Below are 24,038 nucleotides of genomic sequence, written 5' to 3' on the forward strand. Positions count from 1 at the left end.
CAAAATGCTGTCTGCATACAAAGCAATCTTGTGTTGTTCCCCAATTATGGGGAGACATTTAATGGATAATCTGTCTTATCCATTGGGCAAGGGGTTCTATATATAGCGCAAATACAGTGAACACATTCCATAACTTTGAACTTGTGCCTCATTCTAATTTAATAGTGTCTGACAAGTACCCACTTGTTTTTAAAACAGGCAGTTGGGTTATTACATGTTATAATTATTCCTTTAATAAACTCTTTGTGGAACCTAAATCTATCAAGAACCTTGTACAAAAACCTCCAACTTATGGAATCAAAGACCTTCTTCTGCATCCAGACTGACCTCATCCAGGCTTGCAATTTATGTTCTCGGACATGACTCAATACATACAGCAAACATCTAATGTTATCATGAGTTTGTCTCTGCAAGATGAACCCTATCTGGTCAGTGTGGATAAGCTGGGGACCCTTTCGACTCTCCTGGAAAGAATTGACATGTACAGCTTGTAATCAGTGTTACAAATCAAAGTTGTTCTAAATGACCCACAGTCCAGTTTGTCTTTTCCCTCCTTGGAGATAACAGAGATAGTAGCCTCTCTCCATGTTGGTGAGATTTTCCCTTTTTTTTTTAAAAAAACTGCATGAAATATCTGAAGATTTGGTACCAATTCGAACCAGAAAAATGTTCCTTTCTGGGTACAAACTATCCAGGCCAGGTGACTTATTTGCTTTGAACCTAGAGATCACACTATTTAACAGAACCCTTCTTCTATCATTTCAACTGCCTGGTCCATCATCTCTTTTGCACTCTGTACCACTTCCCAGGTGTTTTTAGTCTTTTTTCCCCCCCGGCAATAGAGTTTTGAATCCTGAATGCATACCCTCTTAAAGACTAGACTTCTATATTTCAATGGTTTAACCTCCATGCTTTCTTTCTCCATTCTTTGATTTCTTCTTCCGGATCCACTTGCCTTCTGGGACCAACCCTGTTGTTACTGTCAGGTCCATTAAAAACCCTGATCAGAGGCTGCTGTACACCAATTGCAAGTACAACTCCCTCTTATGGTTTCTTAACTGACATGACCAGGAGATTTATTACTGTGGAGAACAGATTCAGAGATTTTACCCATAGTGATGAGTTCAGGTGAAACACATTTTAAACTGGTTTACACAAACACAGAAAACCGTTTAAATTTGCCAGTTACATGATAGCCTTTCAATGTAGTCTCTACCAGTTTGTAGGGTATTGTCCCATAGGCATTGGTGAGGTTGAGTCATAAGACTGCCAGGTCTTAACCTCTGTTCCACTTGGCATCTTCAATCTTGGTGATGCTCATCATGTATCTCTCAGAGAGGTGGTCCTTCATCCTCACTTGCTTGAAGAAAGGCTTTCTCAATCTGCGCAGGTTAACATGTAGGTTTCTGATCTGCTTCAGACATCTGTTCTCTATAGAGTTGTTCCCTGTTTTGGGTTTCCTCTCTTCTTTCCTAAAGTAACCTAATCCCATGGTCCAAATTGAGGTAAATTAAGGGAAATGAGAACAACACTGTTGGGCATTAAAATGAAGAAAAAACATTAACTGTAACCAGGTGATCATGGACAACAAGCATGCCACACAGGGAACCTGCTGGACAACAAGCATGCCACACAGGGAAACTGCTTTTTTATTCCTCAAAGCAAAGTGTCTTAGTGACTGTGAGCCAGAAAGCAGCAATGCCCTCTCCTCAATACCATGCTGGAAAGCAGGAAGTGGTAAACCTGATGGCACACAAGGCAGTATATGGCACATTGCAGCTTGAGACATACCAGGTCAGTCACTTGACATTAAAGGTGGCTCTAATTAAGTATTGCACAGCCTTAAAAGAATATGCCATAGAAAACGGAACCAACTCATACACCATCTGAACACATCCTCCTTAGGTAATGCAGCATTCTTAACTGAATGACTGGTCTAATTTTACTTATGAATTTATGTTTATTTATATATTAGTGGAAATTGCGATATTAGAAAAGAGTCAATTTCTCACTTTGACAATGCAACAGCGTGCCGTTTATTGAAACACTCAAGGAAGGAAAAACAACAAGATGGCGCTCCCCATGAGATAAACAAACCGAGTTCCCATCCTTAAAGGGGCCGCGTCGCTAATACTCTAACCAGGTAACACATTAAACATGTCGTGTGGAACACGCATCAGATCAGAGGAAAAATGCCAACTTAGCTGAGCAAGGCAAACAAGGCATCAGAACAGAGTAAAAAACCAACGTTGCAAGCAAGACATGGTATGGTGAATTATGTCCATAATAGATGTCCACTACATACGTCCCCCCAGAATTCACCATAACACAGAAACAAATGAAAGTCAGCGAGGAGGTGGGCGAACAATCCGCCCATAACGACTCCTCTGCACTGGAACATGGGTTGAGGAACCCCTGCGTGGTGGCGCCACGCTCGGGGACTGGGCCGAATCGGAGGACGCCCTCGTTTTGGAGGCTGAGCGAGCCCCACAGGTCTGTCCACATCCAGATGAGCTGGCTTAAGGCGGTCCACCGAAACGCGTTCTGCCTTACTGCCAAAGTCCATCACAAAATGCTTTTCCCCGCTTTCTAGCACGCAGAACGGCCCGTCGTAAGGTGGCTGTAGTGGGCCCCGGTGTGCGTCATGACGAATGAAGACATATTCCGCTGATGGCAGACTCAGGGGAGTGTAGGATTGCGGGAGGCTGTGGCATGAAGTAGGGACAGGCGCAAAAAGCCTCGCCTTATCCTGAAACACTGCCCGCTGCTGGGCCGAAGACCAGGGAGTAGAAGAGTCTGGAAAGAAATCCCCTGGAACCCGCTGATGAGGCCTGTAGGTCCTCCTTAGGGGCAGTCCTTAGGCCTAGCATGACCCAAGGGAGCCGGTCAACCCAGCCACCATCCTTGAGGCTGGCCCGAAGAGAGGCCCTCATAGCCCGATGAAAACGCTCACAAAGCCCATTAGCCTGGAGGTGATAGGCAGTGGTACGGTGGAGTTTCACACCCAGGCTGTTTGCAATGGAGTTCCAGAGCTCGGAAGTGAATTGTGAGCCCTGGTCCGAAGACAGATCGGATGGGGTGCCAAACCGGGCAATCCAGGTCGCGATGAATGCTCGAGCCATTTCAGCAGTCGTCCCTGGTGTCAATGGGACAGCCTCCGGCCAACGTGTGGTCCTATCAACCATGGAGAAGAGGTAAGTGAAGCCCCGGGAGGAGGGGAGGGGTCCCACCAGATCGACGTTGATATGGTCGAACCGTCACTCTGGCACTGGGAAATGCACCACGGGAGCTTTTGTGTGACGGTGAATTTTTGAGCGCTGACACTCCACGCACGAGTCTGCCCAGTCCCGCACATCCTTCTTGAGGCCATGCCAGACGAACTTTGCTGCTACCAACCTCTGAGATGGCTTCCTACCTAGGTGGGAAAGGCTGTGCACAGCATCAAAAACTCATCGTCTCCATGCCGTGGTCACGATGGGCCGCAGCTGCCCAGTGCCCGTCACAAAGCAGTATGTTGCCACCATCACCAAAAGCAATCTCTGATAACTGCAGTCCAGTGGCAGCTGTCCTGAGTGCCAGCACATCGGGGTCAGTGGCCTGATCGGCTGCCATGTGGGCGTAGTCAAGCCCCAGGTGGACGGCTCCCACAGTGGCGCGAGAGAGGCAGTCAGCCACAAGGTTGGTTTTGCCTGCAACATGTTGCATGTCCGTGGTGAACTCGGAGATGAGAGTTGACGCTGTTGGCGGGCAGACCACGGCTCAGACACTTTAGCCATTGCAAACGTAAGGGGTTTATGGTCGACAAAAGCTGTAAACTGTCGCCCCTCCAGCAGTGAACGGAAGCGTCGGATGGCCAGGTGGAGTGCCAGCAGCTCCCGGTCAAAAGTGCTGTATTTACTTTCAGGCGGGCGTAGCTGGCGGCTAAAGAAAGCGAGTGGTTGCCAGGCACCATCCACCCACTGCTCGTGCACCCCACCAACTGCATAGTCTGAAGCATCCGTAGTGATGGCAATAGGTGCATCAGGCAATGGGTGTGCCAGCATCGTTGCTTTGGCCAAAGCAGCCTTTCCAGCCGTGAAAGCTTTTTCCCTCTCCGAAGACCAATCCACCAGGTGTTTCAGTGCTTTCCCCTTCAAAGCTTCATGCAGGGAGCACATGATTGCAGCAGCACCGGGAATAAAGCGGTGGTAAAAGTTCACCATTCCCAGGAACTCCTGCAGGGACCGCACCGTGACGGGCCGTGGGAAGTTTGAGATCGCGGCAACCTTAGACGGGAGTGGCACGGCCCCGTCCTTGGTGACGCAATGACCCAGGAAGTCAATGGTGGTCAAACCAAACTGGCACTTTACTGGGTCGATAAGTCCGTGCTGACTGAGACGCTCAAAAAGGATCTGCAGGTGGGCCAGGTGCTCGGTTTTGGAAGTGCTGGCCAAAAGGATGTCATCCAGGTAAACAAACAGAAAAGGCAGATCATGCAGTACGGAGTCCATGAGGCGCTGGAAGGTCTGGGCGGCGTTTTTAAGGCCGAAAGGCATCCTCAAGAACTCGAACAGTCCAAAAGGGGTGATGTATGCTGTTTTGGGCACATCAAGCGGATGGACAGGAACCTGGTGGTATCCACGGACGAGGTCCACCTTAGAAAAAAATGACCTTGCCTGCCAGGCATGTTGAAAAATCCTGGATGTGGGGCACTGGATCGCCATCTGGCGTTGTAGCGTCGTTAAGTCTGCGGTAATCACCACAGGGGTGCTACCTGCCGGTGGGCTTGGGAACCATGTGGAGGGGCGAAGCCCACGGGCTGTTGGAGTGGCGAATGATGCCAAGGCGTTCCATGCTGTCAAACTCAGCCCTGGCAATGGCCATCTTAGCTGGATCTAGCCGTTGCGCCCAGGCATAGACAGGTGGGCCAGTGGTGGTGATGTGGTGCTCCACCCTATGCTTGGCAGATGACGACGAAAAGGTGGGCTGCGTGAGTTCTGGAAACTCTGCGAGCAGGCGATGAAACTCGTCAGCCTGTGAGAGCACACTAGACAGTCTGATGGAGTCTACACCACTGAGTGCGCAGTTGTATGAAGAGAACGTGGTGGCGTCAATCAAGCGACGGTTTTTGACATCCACCAGCAGCCCGTAAGCGCATAGAAAATCCGCACCCAGGATGGGGACAGCCACTTTGGCCGTGATAAAGTCCCAGTTAAACCGCTGAAACACAGCTCCACGTGACGCATGCCGTAAGTGCGTATGGGGCTGCTGTTAGCGGCCTCCGGGGGGGGGCAAATCCATTCGCCAGGATGTCCAGCATCGATGCAGGTAGAATGCTCTTCTGCACGTCAGTGTCACACAGGAAACGGCGCCCAGAGGTGGTGTCCTGGATGAACAGCAGCCTGCCAGTGCGTCCAACGCTCAAGGCCACTACTGAGCGCCGGCCTTGGCGTTTCCCGCCCCCCTGAAACTGCAAGGTGCTCGGCATTGCTTGGCCCTGGAGCCAAATTTCGCATGGTAAAAACATAGGCTGGAGTCAGAACATGGCCGGTGCGAAACTATAGCTGCTGTAGTGAGCGCTGGGTCACTAGGGTACAGGGTGGCGGCATGACAGGCATGGGACGGGTCGGTTGCAACGGCCTAAGCAGGGCTGAGCGCAGCAGCAGTCATGCAGGGGTGTTGAACAGCCAGAAAAAAAACTTGCCAGCCTCCTCTGCCAGTGCTCGGCAGTCAGTGATGGAAGTGTTGGCTAAAGCAGCCCGTACCTGAGGAGGGAGTTGACGCAAGAAAAGCTGGACGAAGAGGAACCCAGGCCTGTGCTCCCCAAGCAGATCCAACATTCTGTCCATAAGTTCAGAGGGTTTGCTATCGCCCAAGCCTCGCAGGGAAAATAGCCGACTGGCCCTCTCAACATCAGAAAGTTCAAAAGTCTTTAACAGGTGAGCCTTGAGTGTAGTATACTTATCCACAGCAAGGGGGTTTTTCAGGAGACTGACCACTCATCGCTGTCGAGCTGCCGAGGGCCGACACTACATAATAGTACTAGGTGGTGTCCGTGGTTATTTCACGCAGCGCGAACTGTGCCTCAGTCTGCGCGAACCACGCAGAAGCTGACGACTCCCAGAACTCCAGGAGCTTCAAAGTTACAGCATTTGTCGCCATAGTCATTCGGTGCGTCTCTGGAATGCGTCCAGCTAACAAACGTCGGGGTCACCAGTGTGGAAATTGCGATATTAGAAAAGAGGAGTCAATTTCTCACTTTGACAACGCAACGGCATGCCGTTTATTGAAACACACAAGGAAGAAAAAACAAGATGGCGCTCCCCATCAGATAAACAAACCGAGTTCCCATCCTTAAAGGGGTTGCGTCGCTAATACTCTAACCAGGTAACACATTAAACATGTCGTGCGGAACGCACATCAGATCAGAGGAAAAATGCCAACTTAGCCGAGCAAGGCAAACAAGGCATCAGAACAGAGTAAAAAACCAACGTTGCAAGCAAGACATGGTATGGTGAATTATGTCCATAACAGATGTCCGCTACAATATATTATTTAAAATCTCTGTAGTTAACCCCTTTCATAGGAAATGACTGGATTTCACCAAAAAAAAGCATTAAATTTGTGTGTAATTGAAATATAGAAGCTATTTAAACTTGACAATGTAATCCACATATAAAATGTGCCATAATTCATTCATATGATTTGAAGCCGTCAATCAACGTTTACATTAGTTAGTCTTCTTATGTTAATTTACACACACTCAGGAACATGTGTAGGATATGGATATTTTTCAAAAATTAAGGGATTTTCATGAGTACTAAATTTCTTGTGTAAATGCTCATGTGTATGATTTACAAATACAGTGGCGCTTGAAAGTTTGTGAACCCTTTAGAATTTTCTATATTTCTGCATAAGTATGACCTAAAACATCAGATTTTCACACAAGCCCTAAAAGTAGATAAAGAGAACCCAGTTAAATAAATGAAACAAAAATATTATACTTGGTCATTTATTTATTGAGGAAAATGATCCAATATTACATATCTGTGAGTGGCAAAAGTATGTGAACCTTTGCTTTCAGTATCTGGTGTGACCCCCTTGTGCAGCAATAACTGCAACTAAACGTTTCCAGTAACTGTTGATCAGTCCTGCACACCGGCTTGGAGGAATTTTAGCCCATTCCTCTGTACAGAACAGCTTCAACTCTGGGATGTTGGTGGGTTTCCTCACATGAACTGCTCACTTCAGGTCCTTCCACAACATTTCCATTGGATTAAGGCCAGGACTTTGACTTGGCCATTCCAAAACATTAACTTTATTCTTCTTTAACCATTCTTTGGTAGAACGACTTGTGTGCTTAGGGTCATTGTCTTGCTGCATGACCCACCTTCTCTTGAGATTCAGTTCATGGACAGATGTCCTGACATTTTAATTTAGAATTCACTTGTATAATTCAGAATTCATTGTTCCATCAATGATGGCAAGTCGTCCTGGCCCAGATGCAGCAAAACAGGCCCAAACCATCATACTACCACCACCATGTTTCACAAATGGGATAAGGTTCTTATGCTGGAATGCAGTGTTTTCCTTTCTCCAAACATAACGCTTCTCATTTAAACCAAAAAGTTCTATTTTGGTCTCATCCGTCCACAAAACATTTTTCCAACAGCCTTCTGGCTTGTCCACGTGATCTTTAGCAAACTGCAGACGAGCAGCAATATTCTTTTTGGAGAGCAGTGGCTTTCTCCTTGCAACCCTAACCATGCACACCATTGTTGTTCAGTGTTCTCCTGATGGTGGACTCATGAACATTAACATTAGCCAATGTGAGCGAGGCCTTCAGTTACTTAGAAGTTACCCTGGGGTCCTTTGTGACCTCGCCGACTATTACACGCCTTGCTCTTGGAGTGATCTTTGTTGGTCGACCACTCCTGGGGAGGGTAACAATGGTCTTGAATTTCCTCCATTTGTACACAATCTTTCTGACTGTGGATTGGTGGAGTCCAAATTCTTTAGAGGTGGTTTTGTAACCTTTTTCCAGCCAGATGAGCACCAACAATGCTTTTTCTGAGGTCCTCAGAAACCTCCTTTGTTCGTGCCATGATACACTTCCACAAACGTGTTGTGAAGATCAGACTTTGACAGATCCCTGTTCTTTAAATAAAACAGGGTGCCCACTCACACCTGATTGTCATCCCATTGATTGAAAACAGCTGACTCTAATTTCACCTTCAAATTAACTGCTAATCCTAGAGGTTCACATACTTTTGCCACTCACAGATATGTAATATTGGATGATTTGAATGACATGACTTGTGCTGTCAGACATGAGTGCCGTAGAGCTGAGCACAAATGGAAAAAGGACAAACTGCAGGTGTCATTTCAAATGTTAAGGGACTGCTGGCATCATCATCATCACACAACTGTGAAAGATGCCAAAAGAAAACATTTCTCTGATATTATTCTGTCAAATTGTCACAAGCCTCATATTTTGTTTAAGATCATTGACTTGGTTCTTAATGCCCCGCAGACTGTTTGAATGGATCCCTCCCCTGCTGTTTGTGAAAACTTTCTTCACTTTTTTATTGATAAGGTTACTTCCACTAGGGCCTATGACCCCTCAGTCTCTGTCCCTTGCTCTGCTATTTTTGACAGGTTTGAGCCTGTGACTCTGTTTTCTTTACAGAAGATTGTTGGTCATTTGAAGCCCTCAGGTTCTCTAAATGATGCTGTCCCTCCTTGATTATTAAAAGAGATTTTCCCCACTGCAGGACCATCTGTCCTTATAGTTATTAATAGCAGTCTGTCCTCAGGCGTGGTCCCTGAAATTTTTAAATATGCAGTAGTCCAACCTCTGATTAAAAAAAACCCTGCTCTTGCTAATTACAGGCCTATTTCCAAACTGCTTTTTCTTTCAAAAGTTCTCGAGAAGATAGTTTATAGTCAATTAACGGCCTTTCTGGAAGAACATAATATTCTAGAGGTTTTCCAATCGGTTTTAAAACCTTACACAGCATGGAATCAGCTCTTTTAAGAGTTTTTAAACATTTTTTTTTTAGCTACTGACTCCAGTGACTGTTATTCTTGTTATTTTTTAGATTTAACTGCTGCATTTGAAACAGTGGCTCATAAATTTTTACTTTCTCATTTGGAGCAGTGGGTGGGCATCAGGGGCATAGCTTTGGAGTGGTTCAGATCCTACTTGGCAAAGCGAACTTTGTCTCAGCCTTGGGGATTCTGTATCCTCCTCCGCTCCTCTTTCATGTGGGGTCCCACAGGGGTCAGTTTTAGGCCCCCTTCTCTTCTCTCTTTATTTGCTCCCGCTTGGTTCCATTCTTAAGAGGGACGGCATTTCATTCCACTGTTATGTGGATGACGGTCAGATCTATGTCCCTCTTAAAAGGAATGATGCATACTCTATCACGCCATTGCTCAAGTGTCTTGATGACAAAGGCCCGGATGGCTCTTAACTTGTTACATTTTAATGAAAATAAGAGAGGCGATGGTGTTTGGTGGCACCACTGGGACCCCTCCTATAGATCTGGGGTCCTTGGTCAATTATATTAAACCAACCATCACCAACCTAGGAGTTAAAGTGGATGCTGATCTTAAGCTCGGCAGTCAGATCAGGGCAGTTGTCAAATCAGGCTTTTTCCAGTTGAGGCAGCTGGCCAAAATAAAGCAAATTCTTTCGAGGCAGCACTTTGAGACAGTAATCCATGCCTTTGTCACCACTCAGCTAGATTACTGTAATGCACTTTATATGGAGGTTAGTGGGTCCTCCATCGCCCATCTCCAGATGGTATAAAATGCTGCTGCGCGTCTGTTAACTGGCACACAAATATGAGCATATTTCCCCCATTTTAGCCTCACTCCACTGGTTACCCATACGGTTTAGAATTTATTTTAAAATTCTATTATTTGCTTTTAAAATCTCTTAATGGTCTTGCTCTGCCCTACCTCTCTGAGCTGTTACACCACTATACTCCCACCTGCTCTCTCAGGTCAACTGACCAGCTGCTTCTGAGTGTGCCTAAAACTAAATAAGTAAATAAGCTTAGAGGGGACTATGCTTTCGCTGTTGCAGCTCCTAAACTGTGGAACAATCTGCCTTTGCACATTAGACAGGCCTCTTCTTTGTTTTTAAATCTCTTCTTAAAACCCATCTCTTCTCCTTGGCTTTTAACATCACGTAAGATGTTGACTTTATTTTATCTGATTTGTTTTTATTATAGGGCTGTTATCCTTCTTTTATGACAATTTATTTTATGTATTTCTTCTTTTATTTATTATGTCTTATTTCACTGTACAGCACTTTGGTCCACTGCAGTTGTAAAGTGCTTTATAAATAAAGCTGGCTGGATGGATGGATGGATGGATGGATACCATAGAAGCCAAAAGGCTTATCCCCAAAATATTCATGTTATTTACAATGTATTTAAAATATTCATAGCAACTTCTATTAAAGTAACATAGCAATATTTGTGATTTAGCATAGACTCCCCAAATGAATTTGCTTAAAATGGTCTGGGGTAAAAACTACAAAACTGAACAAGTGTTAAAGACAATACCTCTCTCTATGCAAGTCTGTGTAGAAGGGAAGCCCACATCCCAGAAATTTTCTGGGGTAGGAGGAGGAATGTGATGAAAACGATGCCGTGAGCAAGACGACAGTTTCTTCTGTCTTTCTTCCTCAGGAAGGTCAGCATAATACTAAATAACAGCATGCCATCATTAGAATTAACAAGGTCTTTTGGTGAACTTTAAGAATCCTGATTTGTTCTATGAATTGCACTACCTCTTAAACATCTAATATTAGTTTGAAATATGCTCCGACACTATTTTAAATGAATAAACAACATTTGGTGAGATACAGTCTCTTCTGAAAGTACTGGAAGAGCAAGGTTAATTCTTTTGTTTTTGCTGTACTGCAGACATTTGGGTTTGTTATCAAAAGATTAATTTGAGATGATCTCAGAATTTTAGTTTGCATTTTCTTATATTTTAACACCATTGCCAAAAAAGTTGAGACGCTGTGTAAAACGTAAATAAAAACAATGTGGTGATTTGCAAATCATGGAAACCCTATAATGAATTGAAAAGAGTACAAAGACAAATCAAATCAAATGTTGAAACTAAGAAATTTTATTTTTGTTTGAAAAATATATGCTCATTTTGATTTTGATGCTAGCAACATGTTTCAAAAAAGCTGGGACAGGGGCATGTTTAGCAGAGTGTTGCATCATCTCTTAACACGCTGTAAATGTTTGTGAACTGAGGAGACCAATTGCTATAATTTTGAAAGTGTTATCCCATTCTAGCTTGATTATAGGATTTCAGCTGCTCAACAGTTCAAAGCTGCTCCTTTGTTGTATTTTGCGTTTCATAATGCTCCAAATGTTTTCAATGGGAGACAGGTCTGGTCTGCAGGCAGGCCAGTTTAGCACCCAGACTCTTACTACGGAGCCATGCAGTGCATGACATGGTTTGTCATTGCCTTGCTCAAATAAGCAAGGCCTTCCCTCAAAAAGACGTCATCTAGATGGCAGGATATGTTACTCCAAATCTTGTATACATTATTCAGTATTAATAGTGCCTTTCCAGATGTGAAAGCTCCCCATGTCATGTGCAATAATACATCCCCATACCATCACAGATCCTGGCTTTTGGCATGTGCATTGATGACAAGCCAGATGGTCCTGCTCCTCTTTTGCATGGACGATGTTTGTGTCTGTCCATGATTTTCAAAAAGGCTTGACATTGTTTTTGACTTCATCTCAGTCCATCATAAATGAGCTTGGGCCCAGAGAAGGCGGCGGTGTTTCTGGAGATTATATGGTTTCTTCTCTGCATGGTAGAATTTTAACTTGCATTTGTGGATGCACAGAAAAGCTGTGTTCACAGACCGTGGTTTTCAGAAGGGTTCCTGAGCCCATGCAGCAACTTCCACTACAGAATCGTGTCTGTTTTTAAAGCAGTGTTGCCAGAGGGCCCAAAGATCACGGATATTGGTTTTCTGCCATGTCCTTTGCATACAGGGATTTCTCTGATTCTTTTAATGATATTATGTATCATAGATATGATCCCCAAATTCTTTGCAATTTTATGCTGAGGAACATTATTCTTAAATTGTTACACTATTTGCCCAAGCAGTCTTTCACAAATTGGTGAACCCCTCCTCATCTTTACTTCTGAGAGACTCAGCTTCACTGAGCTGTTCTTTCTATATCCAATCATGTTACTGACCTGTTGCCAATTTAACTTTGTGTGTTTTTTTTTAATCATTCCACAACTTTTCCAGTCTTTTGTTTCTCTGTCCTAACTTTTTTGAAACATGTTGCTGGCATTAAATTCAAAATGACCATATATTAATAAACAAACATTCTCAGTTTCAACATTCGATATGTTATCTTTGAACTATTTTCAGTGAAATATAAGGTTTCCATGATTTGCAAATCATTGCATTATGTTTTTTTTTTTTACACAGCATCCCAACTTTTTTGGAAACAGGGTTGTATATCTGTGTGTGTTAAATAACTTAGAACATGGTACCTTTTGTTTGAACCCATTACTCAATTGATCAAAAATATTAGAAAATGTGACTGACAGTATTTTTACTGCCCAGGTGTGACCTGTTAGATTATCTGTTAAACCAGTGGTTCTCAACCGGGGGGGGGCGCCCCCCTGGTGGGGCGCGGAGGTACTCCAGGGGGGTCGCGAGTAGGCTTCATGTATGGAGGAAAAAAAAAATCTGGGGCTAACAGGCTATAGTAGCTAAGCAGATGCAACACATTTACCCATGTCAAAATGCAGGACATTGGACTATTACATACAAATCAATACTATTATAAAATCTATCATCAATCTATCATAAAATCTTGTGTGTAGGTTATTTTAAGCCCGTGACGCGAACATGACGCAACGTCACGTGAGTGAGTCTGCATACCGTGGCCACCGTCTGAGTGCTTGCCACACACACACTAGTCTGGTTTCTTGCCGAGTTAACTTGTGCGGACTCTTGCTAGTCTACTATCATCAATCCATCGATACAGCGCAAAACCCAAACAGTCTTTTTAAAGACTACTACCCCACACTGTATTTTTGCTTTCCCCATTTCAGCTCTACCCAAATAATTTGTTGTTTTTGTTGTTTTCTTACTGCTAGTTTACTATGGATAATGCTACTACTGCTGCTACTGCTACTACTACTACTACTACTACTAATAATAATAATCTAGCCCAGGGCTAGCTAGCTATCTCTCTATCTCTCTATCTCTCTATCTATCTATCTATCTATCGGTCGATATAAGGTGCTGTAGGTCGGGTGGCGTCACTGCGGGTGAGTGTGTTTGGGGGCGGGGATGGGGGTGGGGCGAGAAGAGGGGCCCCCAACTGCAATGAACCAGCTTTGGTGGGGCCCAGGTTGCAAAAGGTTGAGAACCCCTGTGTTAAACAATGAATGTCTACTCTTGGTGTGAGTCATGGGTTTCACCTGTAAAGACTGCATGTGTTGTTAAAAAGGATAAACCAACATGAAGACCAGAGAGTTGTCTATGGGAGAAAGGCAGGCCATTTTAAAGCTGAGAAAAGAGGAAAATTGATCAGAGGCATAGCACAAGCACTGGGTGTAGCACATACAACAATTTAGAATGTCCTGAAAAAGAAAAAAAAAAAAAAAAAAAAAACTCGGTGTACTAACAACCAAACACTGAACAGGTTGGCCAAACAAAACAGCAGCAGTTAACGACAAACATTGTGAGAGCTGTGAAGAAAACCCCAAATATCAGATTGGAATTTACACAGAAATAGAGATGAGCCACAGAAGTTCTCGTACCAATATTCTACCAGAGTGATGGAAAGACCAAAGTGTGGAGAAAGAAAGGATCTGTTCATGATCCAAAACATACAAACTCACTCACTGGGCAAGTACGGTGAAGGTAGCGTCATGGTGGTCACACCTTTGATCTAATACTAATATTCGTGTTAAACATTTTAAAGCTGAGAAAAGAGGAAAATTGATCAGAGCCATAGCACAAGCACTGGGTGTAGCACATACAACAATTTAGAATGTCCTGGAAAAAAAAAAAAAAACAACAAAAAAAAAACTCATTTTAAATTTGATGTCAGCAACATGTTTCAGAAAAATTGGGACGGGGCAACAAAAGACTGAAAAAGTTGTGTGATGCTAAAAAAAGAAAAGAAAACTAATTTGGTTAATTGTCAATAGATCAGTAAAATGATTAGGTATAAAAAGAGCATCCCAGAGAGGCGGAGTCTCTCAGAAGTAAAGATGGGGAGGGATTCACCACTCTGTGAAAGACTGTGTGGGCAAACAGTGCAACAATGTAAGAATAATGTTCCTCAATGTAAAATTGCAAAGAATTTGGGGATCAAATCACCTATGGTCCATAATATCATTAAAAGATTCAGAGAATCTGGAGAAATCTCTGTATGCAAGAGACAAGGCTGAAAACTGACATTGGATGCCTGTGATCTTTAGTCCCTCAGGAGACACTGCATTAAAAGCAAACCTGTGTCTGTAGTGGAATTCACTGCATGGGCTCAGGAACACTTCAGAAAACCATCATCTGTGAAAACAGTTCATTACTGCATCCACAAATGCAAGTTAAAACCAGATATAAATAATATCCAGAAACACTGCCACCGTCTCTGGGCCCGAGCTCTTTTACGATGGACTGAGGCAAAATGGAAAATTGTCCTGAGGTCTAACGAATCAAAAGTAGAAATTCTTTTTAGAAATAATGGCCACCACGTCCTCCAGGCTAAAGAGGAGAGGGACCATCCGGCTTGTGATTAGTGCACAGTTCAAAAGCCAGCATCTGTGATGGTATGAGGGTGCGTTAGTGCACGACATGGGTAGCTTGTACGTCTGGGAAGGCGTCATTAATGCTGGATGATGTACACGTTTCAGAGCAATATGCTGCCATCCAGACAAAATCTTTTTCAGGGGAGGCCTTCCTTCTTTCAGCAGGACAATGTCAAACCACTTTTTGCACATATTAAAACTGCATGGCTCCGTAGTAAGAGAGTCCAGGTGCTAAACTGGCCTGCCTGCAGTCCAGACCTGTCTCCCATTTAAAACATTTGGTGCATTACGAAGCACAAAATATGATAAAGGAAACGCTGAACTGTTGAGCAACTGAAATTGTATATCGGGCAAGAATGGGACATTTCTCTTCCAAAACTACAATTAGTCTCCTCAGTTCCCAAATGTTTACAGAGCATTGTTGAAAGTAGAGGTGATGCAACACAGTGGTAAACATGCCCTTGTCCCAACTTTTTTGAATCGTGTGGCTGACATCAACTTTAAAATTAGCATCTATTTTCCAAAAAAACAATAACATTTCTCAGTTTCAGCATTTCATATGTTGTCTTTCTACTATTTTCAATGAAATATAGCATTTCCAAGATTTGCAAATTATCGCATTCTGTTTTTATTTACAGTTTATACAGCATCCCAATTTTTTTGGAATTGGGGTTGTAAGTCTTGTAAGTCTTGTGCAACATGGTGTCAGAAGTCTGTCAAGAACAGTGCACGCAGCCATGACTACGCAGTTTGATCACCCCAGGATCGACTGGGATGCCACCGATCTTTATCAAGAATTCGAGAGGTTCCGCTGCCACGCGAGTTTCGTCTTCATCGGTCCTCTCTCGGCACTAGAAGCTAAACAGAAAGCCGGTTGGCTAGGAACGTGGATCGGCGAGCAAGGCAGGGAAATCAAGATGCTAACGTGGGCAGATAGTGAGAAAGAAGATCCAGTCAAAGTCTTGGATAAGTTTGCCAGCTACATCAGACCAAGAAAGAATAAAAAGATAGCCAGACATTGTTTCAAGCAGAGGAAACAAAGGTGCAACTGAGAGTTTTGAGCACTTTCTAAAGGATCTGAGGCTACTACTAATGGACTGAGTATGCTGACTCAGATGACATATTGATTGATGCTATAACAGCAGGAATTAGAGAAAAACGGGTCCAAGAAAGGCTGTTGGATAAAGGTGAAGATCTGACATTGGCTAAAGCCATTGAAATTCCCCAGCAATTCGAAATGTCACAAAAGCAGATGAGCATGCAACAGTTTGGTGATGTCAGTGAGTCACCAGCTTGATTCAGTTATTGCAACCAAGGGACACGCAACAAAATATTCAGTATTATTTATTTAAAATTATTTAATTGACTAAATATACATTTGCTCACCTAAAATGAGTGGTCTGCCACTCAAGGTGCCATGTTGTTCAATACAAGTAGATGAACATATCAGGAAATGAAAGGTGAAATTCTGATCTCTCTCATATTTATGATTGCTTTGATCCCAAAACCAAATGTCTTCAGTGTACAACAAAAGCAAAAGAACTGGCCTTGCTGGAGACTGCATACGGTGCAGTTTGAGAAAATATATATTTTGATGAACAAGACCTGACTTACAATCTCACATTCTTTACATGTGTGGCCATGAAGTTTTCTTCGTTCAGCTTTCTTGCGAACAACTACCACACAAGCAACAGACCTGTTCTTAGCACTGAAGAATAAAGGAAGAATACAGCCTGATTAAGCAAATTTTAAAAAGCAAATACATTGTTAACAGTACCTCGAGTTCCAGATCTCACCTCTCAGTAGACTCTCCAATGGGTTTCTCTCCTTCTGTTTACCAAACAAATAAACAAAACAAATAAGTACATTAGTAAAATGTCCATGCAAATAATAGTTAAAAACTGAAACAAAGAAACTGTATGTAAAAACATAGGATTCTTCATTAAAATTGTGGGAGTGGGGCAGGATTGAGTGCTGGGTTGGGAGCAGTATGAGAGAAAGAAAGAGGAAAATGAGGAAAAGTGGAAGTAGTCGAGTGCTTCATCATCAATCTAGTCATAAATGCACTATATGGCCAAAAGCTTGGGGACACCTGACTATTACACCCATACATGCTTTTTAGTCCCCTGCTTTGCTGGAATATCATCTTCAACTCTTTTGTGAAGGCTTTCCACTAGATTTTTGAATGTGGCTGTGGAAACTTGCCCATTCAGTCACAAGAGCATGAGTGAGGCCAGGCACTGGTGCTGGGTGAGGAGGTCCGGGGTACAGTCATTATTCCAGTTCGTCCCAAAAGTAGGGTTGAGGTCTCTGTGCAGGCTACTGGAGATCTTCCACTCCAGCCTTGGCAAAACATGTCTTTAAGGACCTTGCTTTGTGCACAGGGGCACTGTCATGCTGGAACATGTTAGGGCCAAGTGCTTTACTTCAAGCCTTTTGTTAATGGTGTTTATGAGGTAAAGGTGTAGATCTGGAGGGTCCTCAGACATGCAGTGTTTTGGTAAACTGGGATGTATGGATGCTGTCAGTCCCCACTCACTTGCTCACTCGAGTTTGTTGAAGGTGTAGTGGCTGGCTGCTTTATGTCCTGGGGCTCCCTCATGCCTGTATTACCTTCTGGCTCTCCCCTTTTAGTTATGCTGTCATAGTTAGTTGCCGGAGTCCCTGCTTGTACTCAGTGCAATATGTATACTGTTCCTACTTATTCAGGTGACATTGGGCATACGTAACAACCTGTGTTTTCTCTTCCTCTCCCCCCCCCCAAATCTGTCCCTCTGAGTTACATGGAGTCAACAAGAAATCTTTTGGTAAAGAGGGTGGAGACCTCAACTGGCTCTTGTAGCCTGCAGGGAATCGGCAGTCAGACATTCTGTCGCATGTCCCAGACCCGGTGAAATGTAACTGAATTGTCTTGGCCAGCCCTAAGGGTCCCATCTGCATCCAGAGACTCAGATTGTTTTGCAGGTCAAGGGGCCCACAGGGCCCCTCCTGGGAAAAAACAGGGGCCCATTTCTACAATGGGGGGCCCAGTGATTATCCTTCAGTTGAAGTGAACCTAGTGAGCGAAGTGAGCCCAATGAACAGCTGGGGCAGCCCAGGGGCTGTTTTTTTCTTCTCAATTCTGTTTTTTTTTTTTTGGTATTAGAAGCCATATGAAGCAATGCAGATGACAAAAATCAATGCTTCAACCAAATATACTGACATATTGTTTAATCAGTGGCAATATTTTGGAATTCAACCACAGGCCACTATATAATCACATCTATATTATCTCCTCCTTGTAAATTATAATTTATTTTATTAACTTGTTTTCAGTTTGGTGTAGGTCTATAGTAGTAGTCAGTGGTAGTGGTAGTAGTAGTAGTAGTCACCAGTGGTAGTAGTAGTGGTTGCTGTTGTAGTAGTTGATGTTGCAGTTGTTGTTGTAAATCTAGTATGACTAATTACCTTGGGTATCAGGGGTATCAGTTTTTTCAGGTAAATGTACTCTCTTTCTGCCGAAGAATGACAAAATAGATGTATTCTTTTTTTCTTATCCATGTTTTCTTGTCTCTTTCGAATAGTCGTACATAGACCGCAAGACGCCACCTAGCGAAAGACTTGGATCAGGTTTTACTCGCTTGGGATGCTACAAACGGGGCGGCGGAAATACACGAACGGGTCCGACGTATATTCAATATGACGGCGGTCAAAACAAATTCATCCGATGCTGAAACCTGTTGAATATCCAAATAATTATGTTGGAAGTTGCATATTTGTGCAAGATTTTCGATATTGAGACCATGAAGTCAAGTAATATCAGTCCCCCCAGGATTCCACGGGCCTTTTTTGTGATTGTTGCGGGCTAAAATGTCTGATGTTGCGGGGATTTTTCCAAAAAATTGCGATGAAAGTTGCGGTGTTTTTTAGGTTTTTGTTGCAATTACATTGCGGGAGGAAGTGAAAATTGCGGTGTTTTTTAGGTTTCTGTTGCGATTACATTGTGGGAGGAAGTGAAAGTTGCGAGAAATTGTTGCGATTTTCTCTTTTTGTGATTAAAATTGAGTGATATGTTAAATATTAAGTTATTACTGAAAAACTATTGATTAAAAAAACAGACACTGAGAAATGGTCCTATAAACAACTTTACCAATATAAAAGATTACCAAAACTACAAAAATGCAGAAAAATAGGCTTTACTTATCCAAATGCACCTGTTGGTTCAAAAGTTAAAGTGCATAGAACCTCACAGCACAACATGAAGTTACCTTAAAATATAACAAATGCCTCAGCTTTCATCTCATCTCATCTCATTATCTCTAGCCGCTTTATCCTTCTACAGGGTCGCAGGCAAGCTGGAGCCTATCCCAGCTGACTATGGGCGAAAGGCGGGGTACACCCTGGACAAGTCGCCAGGTCATCGCAGGGCTGACACATAGACACAGACAACCATTCACACTCACATTCACACCTACGGTCAATTTAGAGTCACCAGTTAACCTAACCTGCATGTCTTTGGACTGTGGGGGAAACCGGAGCACCCGGAGGAAACCCACACGGACACGGGGAGAACATGCAAACTCCACACAGAAAGGCCCTCGCCGGCCCCGGGGCTCGAACCCAGGACCTTCTTGCTGTGAGGCGACAGCGCTAACCACTACACCACCGTGCCGCCCGCCTCAGCTTTCATGTAAGAAAAAAAAAACAACTATTGATACTAGTACTGTGTGCAGGCAGTCTCTCCTGAAGACTAAATTAAACAATAATTATAAACTAATAAAATAAATGTCTCAGGCTTCATAGAAGAAAAACAAACAATTTGAACAGAATCTCACAGTATGATGCTGAAGCTGCCTAAACAATGGAAAATAAAATACCATTTTGGCAAAAATGTTGGCATCCATTAATTTCTTGTATTAAGTAAAAAAAATTAAAGTGCGCACAGTCCTTCACTGTAAACATAACACACTTTCAGTAACAGAATTTAAGCCTACATAAACACTGACTCGCACATGCTGCTTCTCTTGAACGGAAACACTGAAGTAAGCAGTGTTGCCAGATACTGCTGACGTTTTCCAGCCCAAAATATGTTCAAAACCCGCCAAAATGCACTTAAAACCCCCCAACTGGGCAGGAAACCACCCAATCTGGCAACACTGGAAATAAGGTGGAAGGTAGTTTGTCGACGTCACCTCAAGACGACGCCAATGATTGGTCAAATTTGCGGGAAAGTTGCGGTGATTGGATATAATTGCAACACCGCCCTGAATTCGCGGGGGTTGGTTGAATTTGCATTGAAGTTGCAAATCGCAACATCGCGAAATCCTGGAGGGTCTGTAATACACCACGAAACGTTCCAAATAGGGTATAAAATGCTCGCGCCCATATTGGCCCCTACCCCTCTTGACAATGCATTCATTATTCGAAATAGTGCGTCTTAGACGTGGGCGCGCCAACAATCTGAGTCTCTGTGCATCCCATCATTGCTGAGGAGTGTGCTCCCATCACCCAATCAAGCATCCAGCCAGAGCAGGTCATGATATTTTTTAACCATATTAACATACCATTGTTGAGTATTATGCCTGATGTCAAGACTCATCTCTGCGAGCCTACCACACAGGCTTAATACTTGTCATTTTTAGGGCACACCTAACAACCTGTGTTCCCCCCCCAAAATCTGTCCCTCTGAGTTTCATGTCGGTCCTGGGATCGAGATGCTGACCTCTTCTGCTCCTCGGACCTGCTTGATCCATCCTGGTGCCCTGTGTCTGGTTGGAGTCTCATCGCATCGCTCCTGTGGAGGATGGCCCCATGAGGACAGTTGAAAGTTACACCTGGAGGACGCTCTGGACTCTTACAGTAATGCTTTTATGGCTGAGGACTACAGTTGACTTGCTAACTTTAGGACTGCAGTTGTCATGAACAGTTTTGCACACAAGTTTCTATCAACGAAGAGTTACATCAACGAAACTGTCATGTTAAAACTGTTAATATTATAGTCATGCTGTCTGTTGTTGCCTAAATGAGGATGGGTTCCCTTTTGAGTCTGGTTCCTCTCGAGGTTTCTTCCTCATGTCGTCTGAGGGAGTTTTTCCTTGCCACTGTCGCCACAGGCTTGCTCACTGGGGATAGATTAGGGATAAAATTAGCTCATGTTTTAAGTTGTTCAAATTCTGTAAAGCTGTTTTGCGACAATGTTTATTGTTAAAAGCGCTATACAAATAAACTTGACTTCCAATTAAGGGAAATTTTAATGCAGCAGCATACAAAGATATTCTACAGTCAGGGGAGAGGGGGGAAAAGATATATCTTCTTTCAATTCAATTTTTTTTTACATCCTGAAGTCAGAAAAAGTTGGGACGGTATGAGAACTGAAAAATACTGAAAATAATGGTTTGTAAATAATCTTTGACCTGTACTGCACTCAGAACAATACAACAACAGATTATTTGATGTTTTACCTCATGAATTTTATTTTGGGTTTTTTTTCCCAAAATAAACACTTAAAAAGATGTTTAGGGACTGAAAACACCAAGTAATGAAGCATTTCAGGTGTTATTTTCCATTCTTCCCGCAACCAGGTCTTAAGGTGTGAAACAGTACAGGGTTGTCATTGTCATTTCAAAATTCTCCATACATTTCCTTCAACAGCCATGCCTTTGTAATTTGTCCAGAATGTGGTTTTGCATTATCTTGTTGAAATTTGCATGGGCATCCCTGGAAAAGAAATCATCTTGAAGGCAGCATATGTTGCTCCAAAATCTCAATGTACTTTTCTGCATTAATGCTGCCATCACAGATGCATAAGTTACCTCTGCCTGTACGTCTGGTCATTGTGGCCAAACAAGACAATCCATCTCATCTGACCATTTAAAAAAAAAATCCAGAAGGCTTTTTCTTTTTGTCCATGTGGTTGGCTGCAAACTTCAGTCGAGCTTGAAGCTATCAATTTTGGAGCAGGGATTTCCTTCTTGGACAGCAGCCTCTCAGTTCATGGTGATATAAAACTTGCTTGACTATAGACAATGTTCCAGCAGTTTCAAGTTCATGGCAGGCCTGTGCCTTGGTGGTGTGGTTCCTGACCATCTGAACCAATTTCTTCTTAGCTGAGGGTGAGAGTTTGGGTCTTCTTCCAGCAAAGTGGCTACACCTCACAATAACTTGTACTTGCATACAATTGTTTGAACTGATGATCTTGGAATCTTGCAGTTGGTTGGAAATGGCTCCAAGAGACATTCCTGAGTTGTTTAAATCTGTGATCCTCTTAATCAGATCTGCACCGAGCTCCTTGGACTTTCCCATTGTAATGTGTCTTGGTCAATCCAATGAGTGCCATCAAACAACCCCTTTTATGTTGGCACAGAGCAGCTACCAGCTGTAGTCAATCATGATTGCAAACAGGAATTTAAGATGCATTAGCAAGTTAAGACTTTCAGCTAAGAACTTAAGAACTTTCAGCACCAATGAATTAATAACTTAAGTGCATGCATGTAAATTTTTGACCCTGCATGTATAATTTTGATCCTGTGTTGCTTTCAGAAAACTCAAAATAAATGAAAACTTGTGCACCAAATTCTTGTTTATTTTTTCTATTCAAGAAAGATGTATGTTGTACAATCATTCTGCCACAGAAAAAGAACAAATAAAATAACTGAAAGTCCAATATTGTCATGGCATTCATGTCCATGTATGTAAACTTCTGACAACTGTATACAAATTAAATTGAACTAAATTTTATTATAACTCTTCTGATACCAGACAGTGATGTAGCTACTCAAGACTCTCTCATTGATATTTCTGTAGAATGTGGTAAGGATAGGAAGTGGGAGTCCATCTTTCCTCAATTGGTGCACCAAGTGAAGACCCTGCATATGCTGAGGTGAATTCATCAGATATCCTCCAAGAAACTGTTTGCCATGGTCTCCACAGGGAGGGGCCATGGTTGAGCAATGGAGAGTGATGCATACTGGTTTTCCTAAAGTCTAAAATCATCTCCTTTGCCTTGTCAAAGAGATGGTTTGTTTAACGGACACCAATCCATTAGCTTCTCCACCTCCATTCTAAGCGCTAGTTTATCAGCAGCAATGATGATGCCCACAAGCATAATGCAGGTTAAGCTGTGCTTTGCAGTGCTATCATTAAAACATCAGTGTGAACAGCACATTCTATTTTCCTTGGGACAGGGCTTAGTATAGGGCTGTAAATTTGGTGTAGTCAGTGGACTGGTCTGCTATGGGTCAAGTGAAGTCAGAAGTGAAGCTTTTCAAAGCAGTTCATGAAAACTGAAGGGATGAAATCATTCAAGCATGTCATGCTAGACTTCATTAGCATGGGCATGATAGTTACTGATTTGAAGCAACTTGAAACAACTGCCTCCCACAGAGAGAGAAGAGATTTTTATTTTTCATTTTGATTTTGTGCTCTGTGTGTGTGAAGTCAAGTTTGTTTGTATAGTGCTTTTAACAATAGACATTGTCCCAAAGCAGCTTTACAGAATCTGAATGACCCAAGACATGAGCCAATTTTATCCCTAATCTATCCCCAACGAGCAAGCCCATGGCGACGGTGGCAAGGAAAAACTCCAGCAGACGACACGAGGAAGAAACCTCGAGAGGAACCAGACCCAAAAGGGAACCAATCCTCACCTGGACAACAACAGACAACATGACTATAACATTAACAGTTTTAACATGAAGTCAGTTTCGTTGATGTAACTCTTCATTGATGGAAACTTGAGTGCAAAACTGTTCATGACAACTGCAGTCCTAAAGTTAGCAAGTCAACTGTAGTCCTCAGCCACAAAAGCATTACTCTAAGTGTCCTCATAAACACCATTAACGAAAGGCTTGATTAAACAGATGTTTGTTTTCAGCCTAGACTTAAATGCTGAGACTATCTGATTCCCGAACACTACTTGGAAGGCTGTTCCATAACTGTGGGGCTTTGTAAGAAAAGGCTCTGCCCCCTGATGTAGCCTTCACTATACGAGGTACCAGCAGATAGCCTGCACCATTTGATCCAAGTAGGCGTGGCGGGTCATAAAGGACCAGAAGTTCGCTCAGGTACTGTGGTGCAAGACCATTCAGTGCTTTAAAGATCAATAGTAGTATTTTATAATCAATAAGAAATTTGATTGGGAACCAATGCAGTGTGGATAAGACAGGGGTGATGGTCATATTTTCTAGTTCTAGTAAGGACTCTTGCTGCTGCATTTTGGGGGCAGCACAGTGGTGTAGTGGTTAGCACTGTCG

General features: G+C 43.1%; 1 protein-coding gene across 2 annotated transcripts in view; it reads right to left on the minus strand.

Moving 5' to 3' along the window:
- rbbp8 (retinoblastoma binding protein 8) overlaps positions 1-24,038 on the minus strand; it is a 125,306-nt gene that overhangs the window by 8,291 nt on the left and 92,977 nt on the right. For both annotated transcript variants that reach the window (XM_060921404.1, XM_060921402.1), the window contains 3 exons: positions 16,605-16,638; positions 16,423-16,516; positions 10,554-10,695 (listed from right to left, as the gene is read on the minus strand). In XM_060921404.1, coding sequence (XP_060777387.1) covers positions 10,554-10,695; positions 16,423-16,516; positions 16,605-16,638 — 270 coding nt within the window. The remainder of the gene's footprint in view (positions 1-10,553; positions 10,696-16,422; positions 16,517-16,604; positions 16,639-24,038) is intronic.

The sequence above is a fragment of the Neoarius graeffei genome, chromosome 5 (genome assembly GCF_027579695.1).
Source record: "Neoarius graeffei isolate fNeoGra1 chromosome 5, fNeoGra1.pri, whole genome shotgun sequence".
Classification (NCBI taxonomy): Eukaryota; Metazoa; Chordata; class Actinopteri; order Siluriformes; family Ariidae; genus Neoarius; species Neoarius graeffei.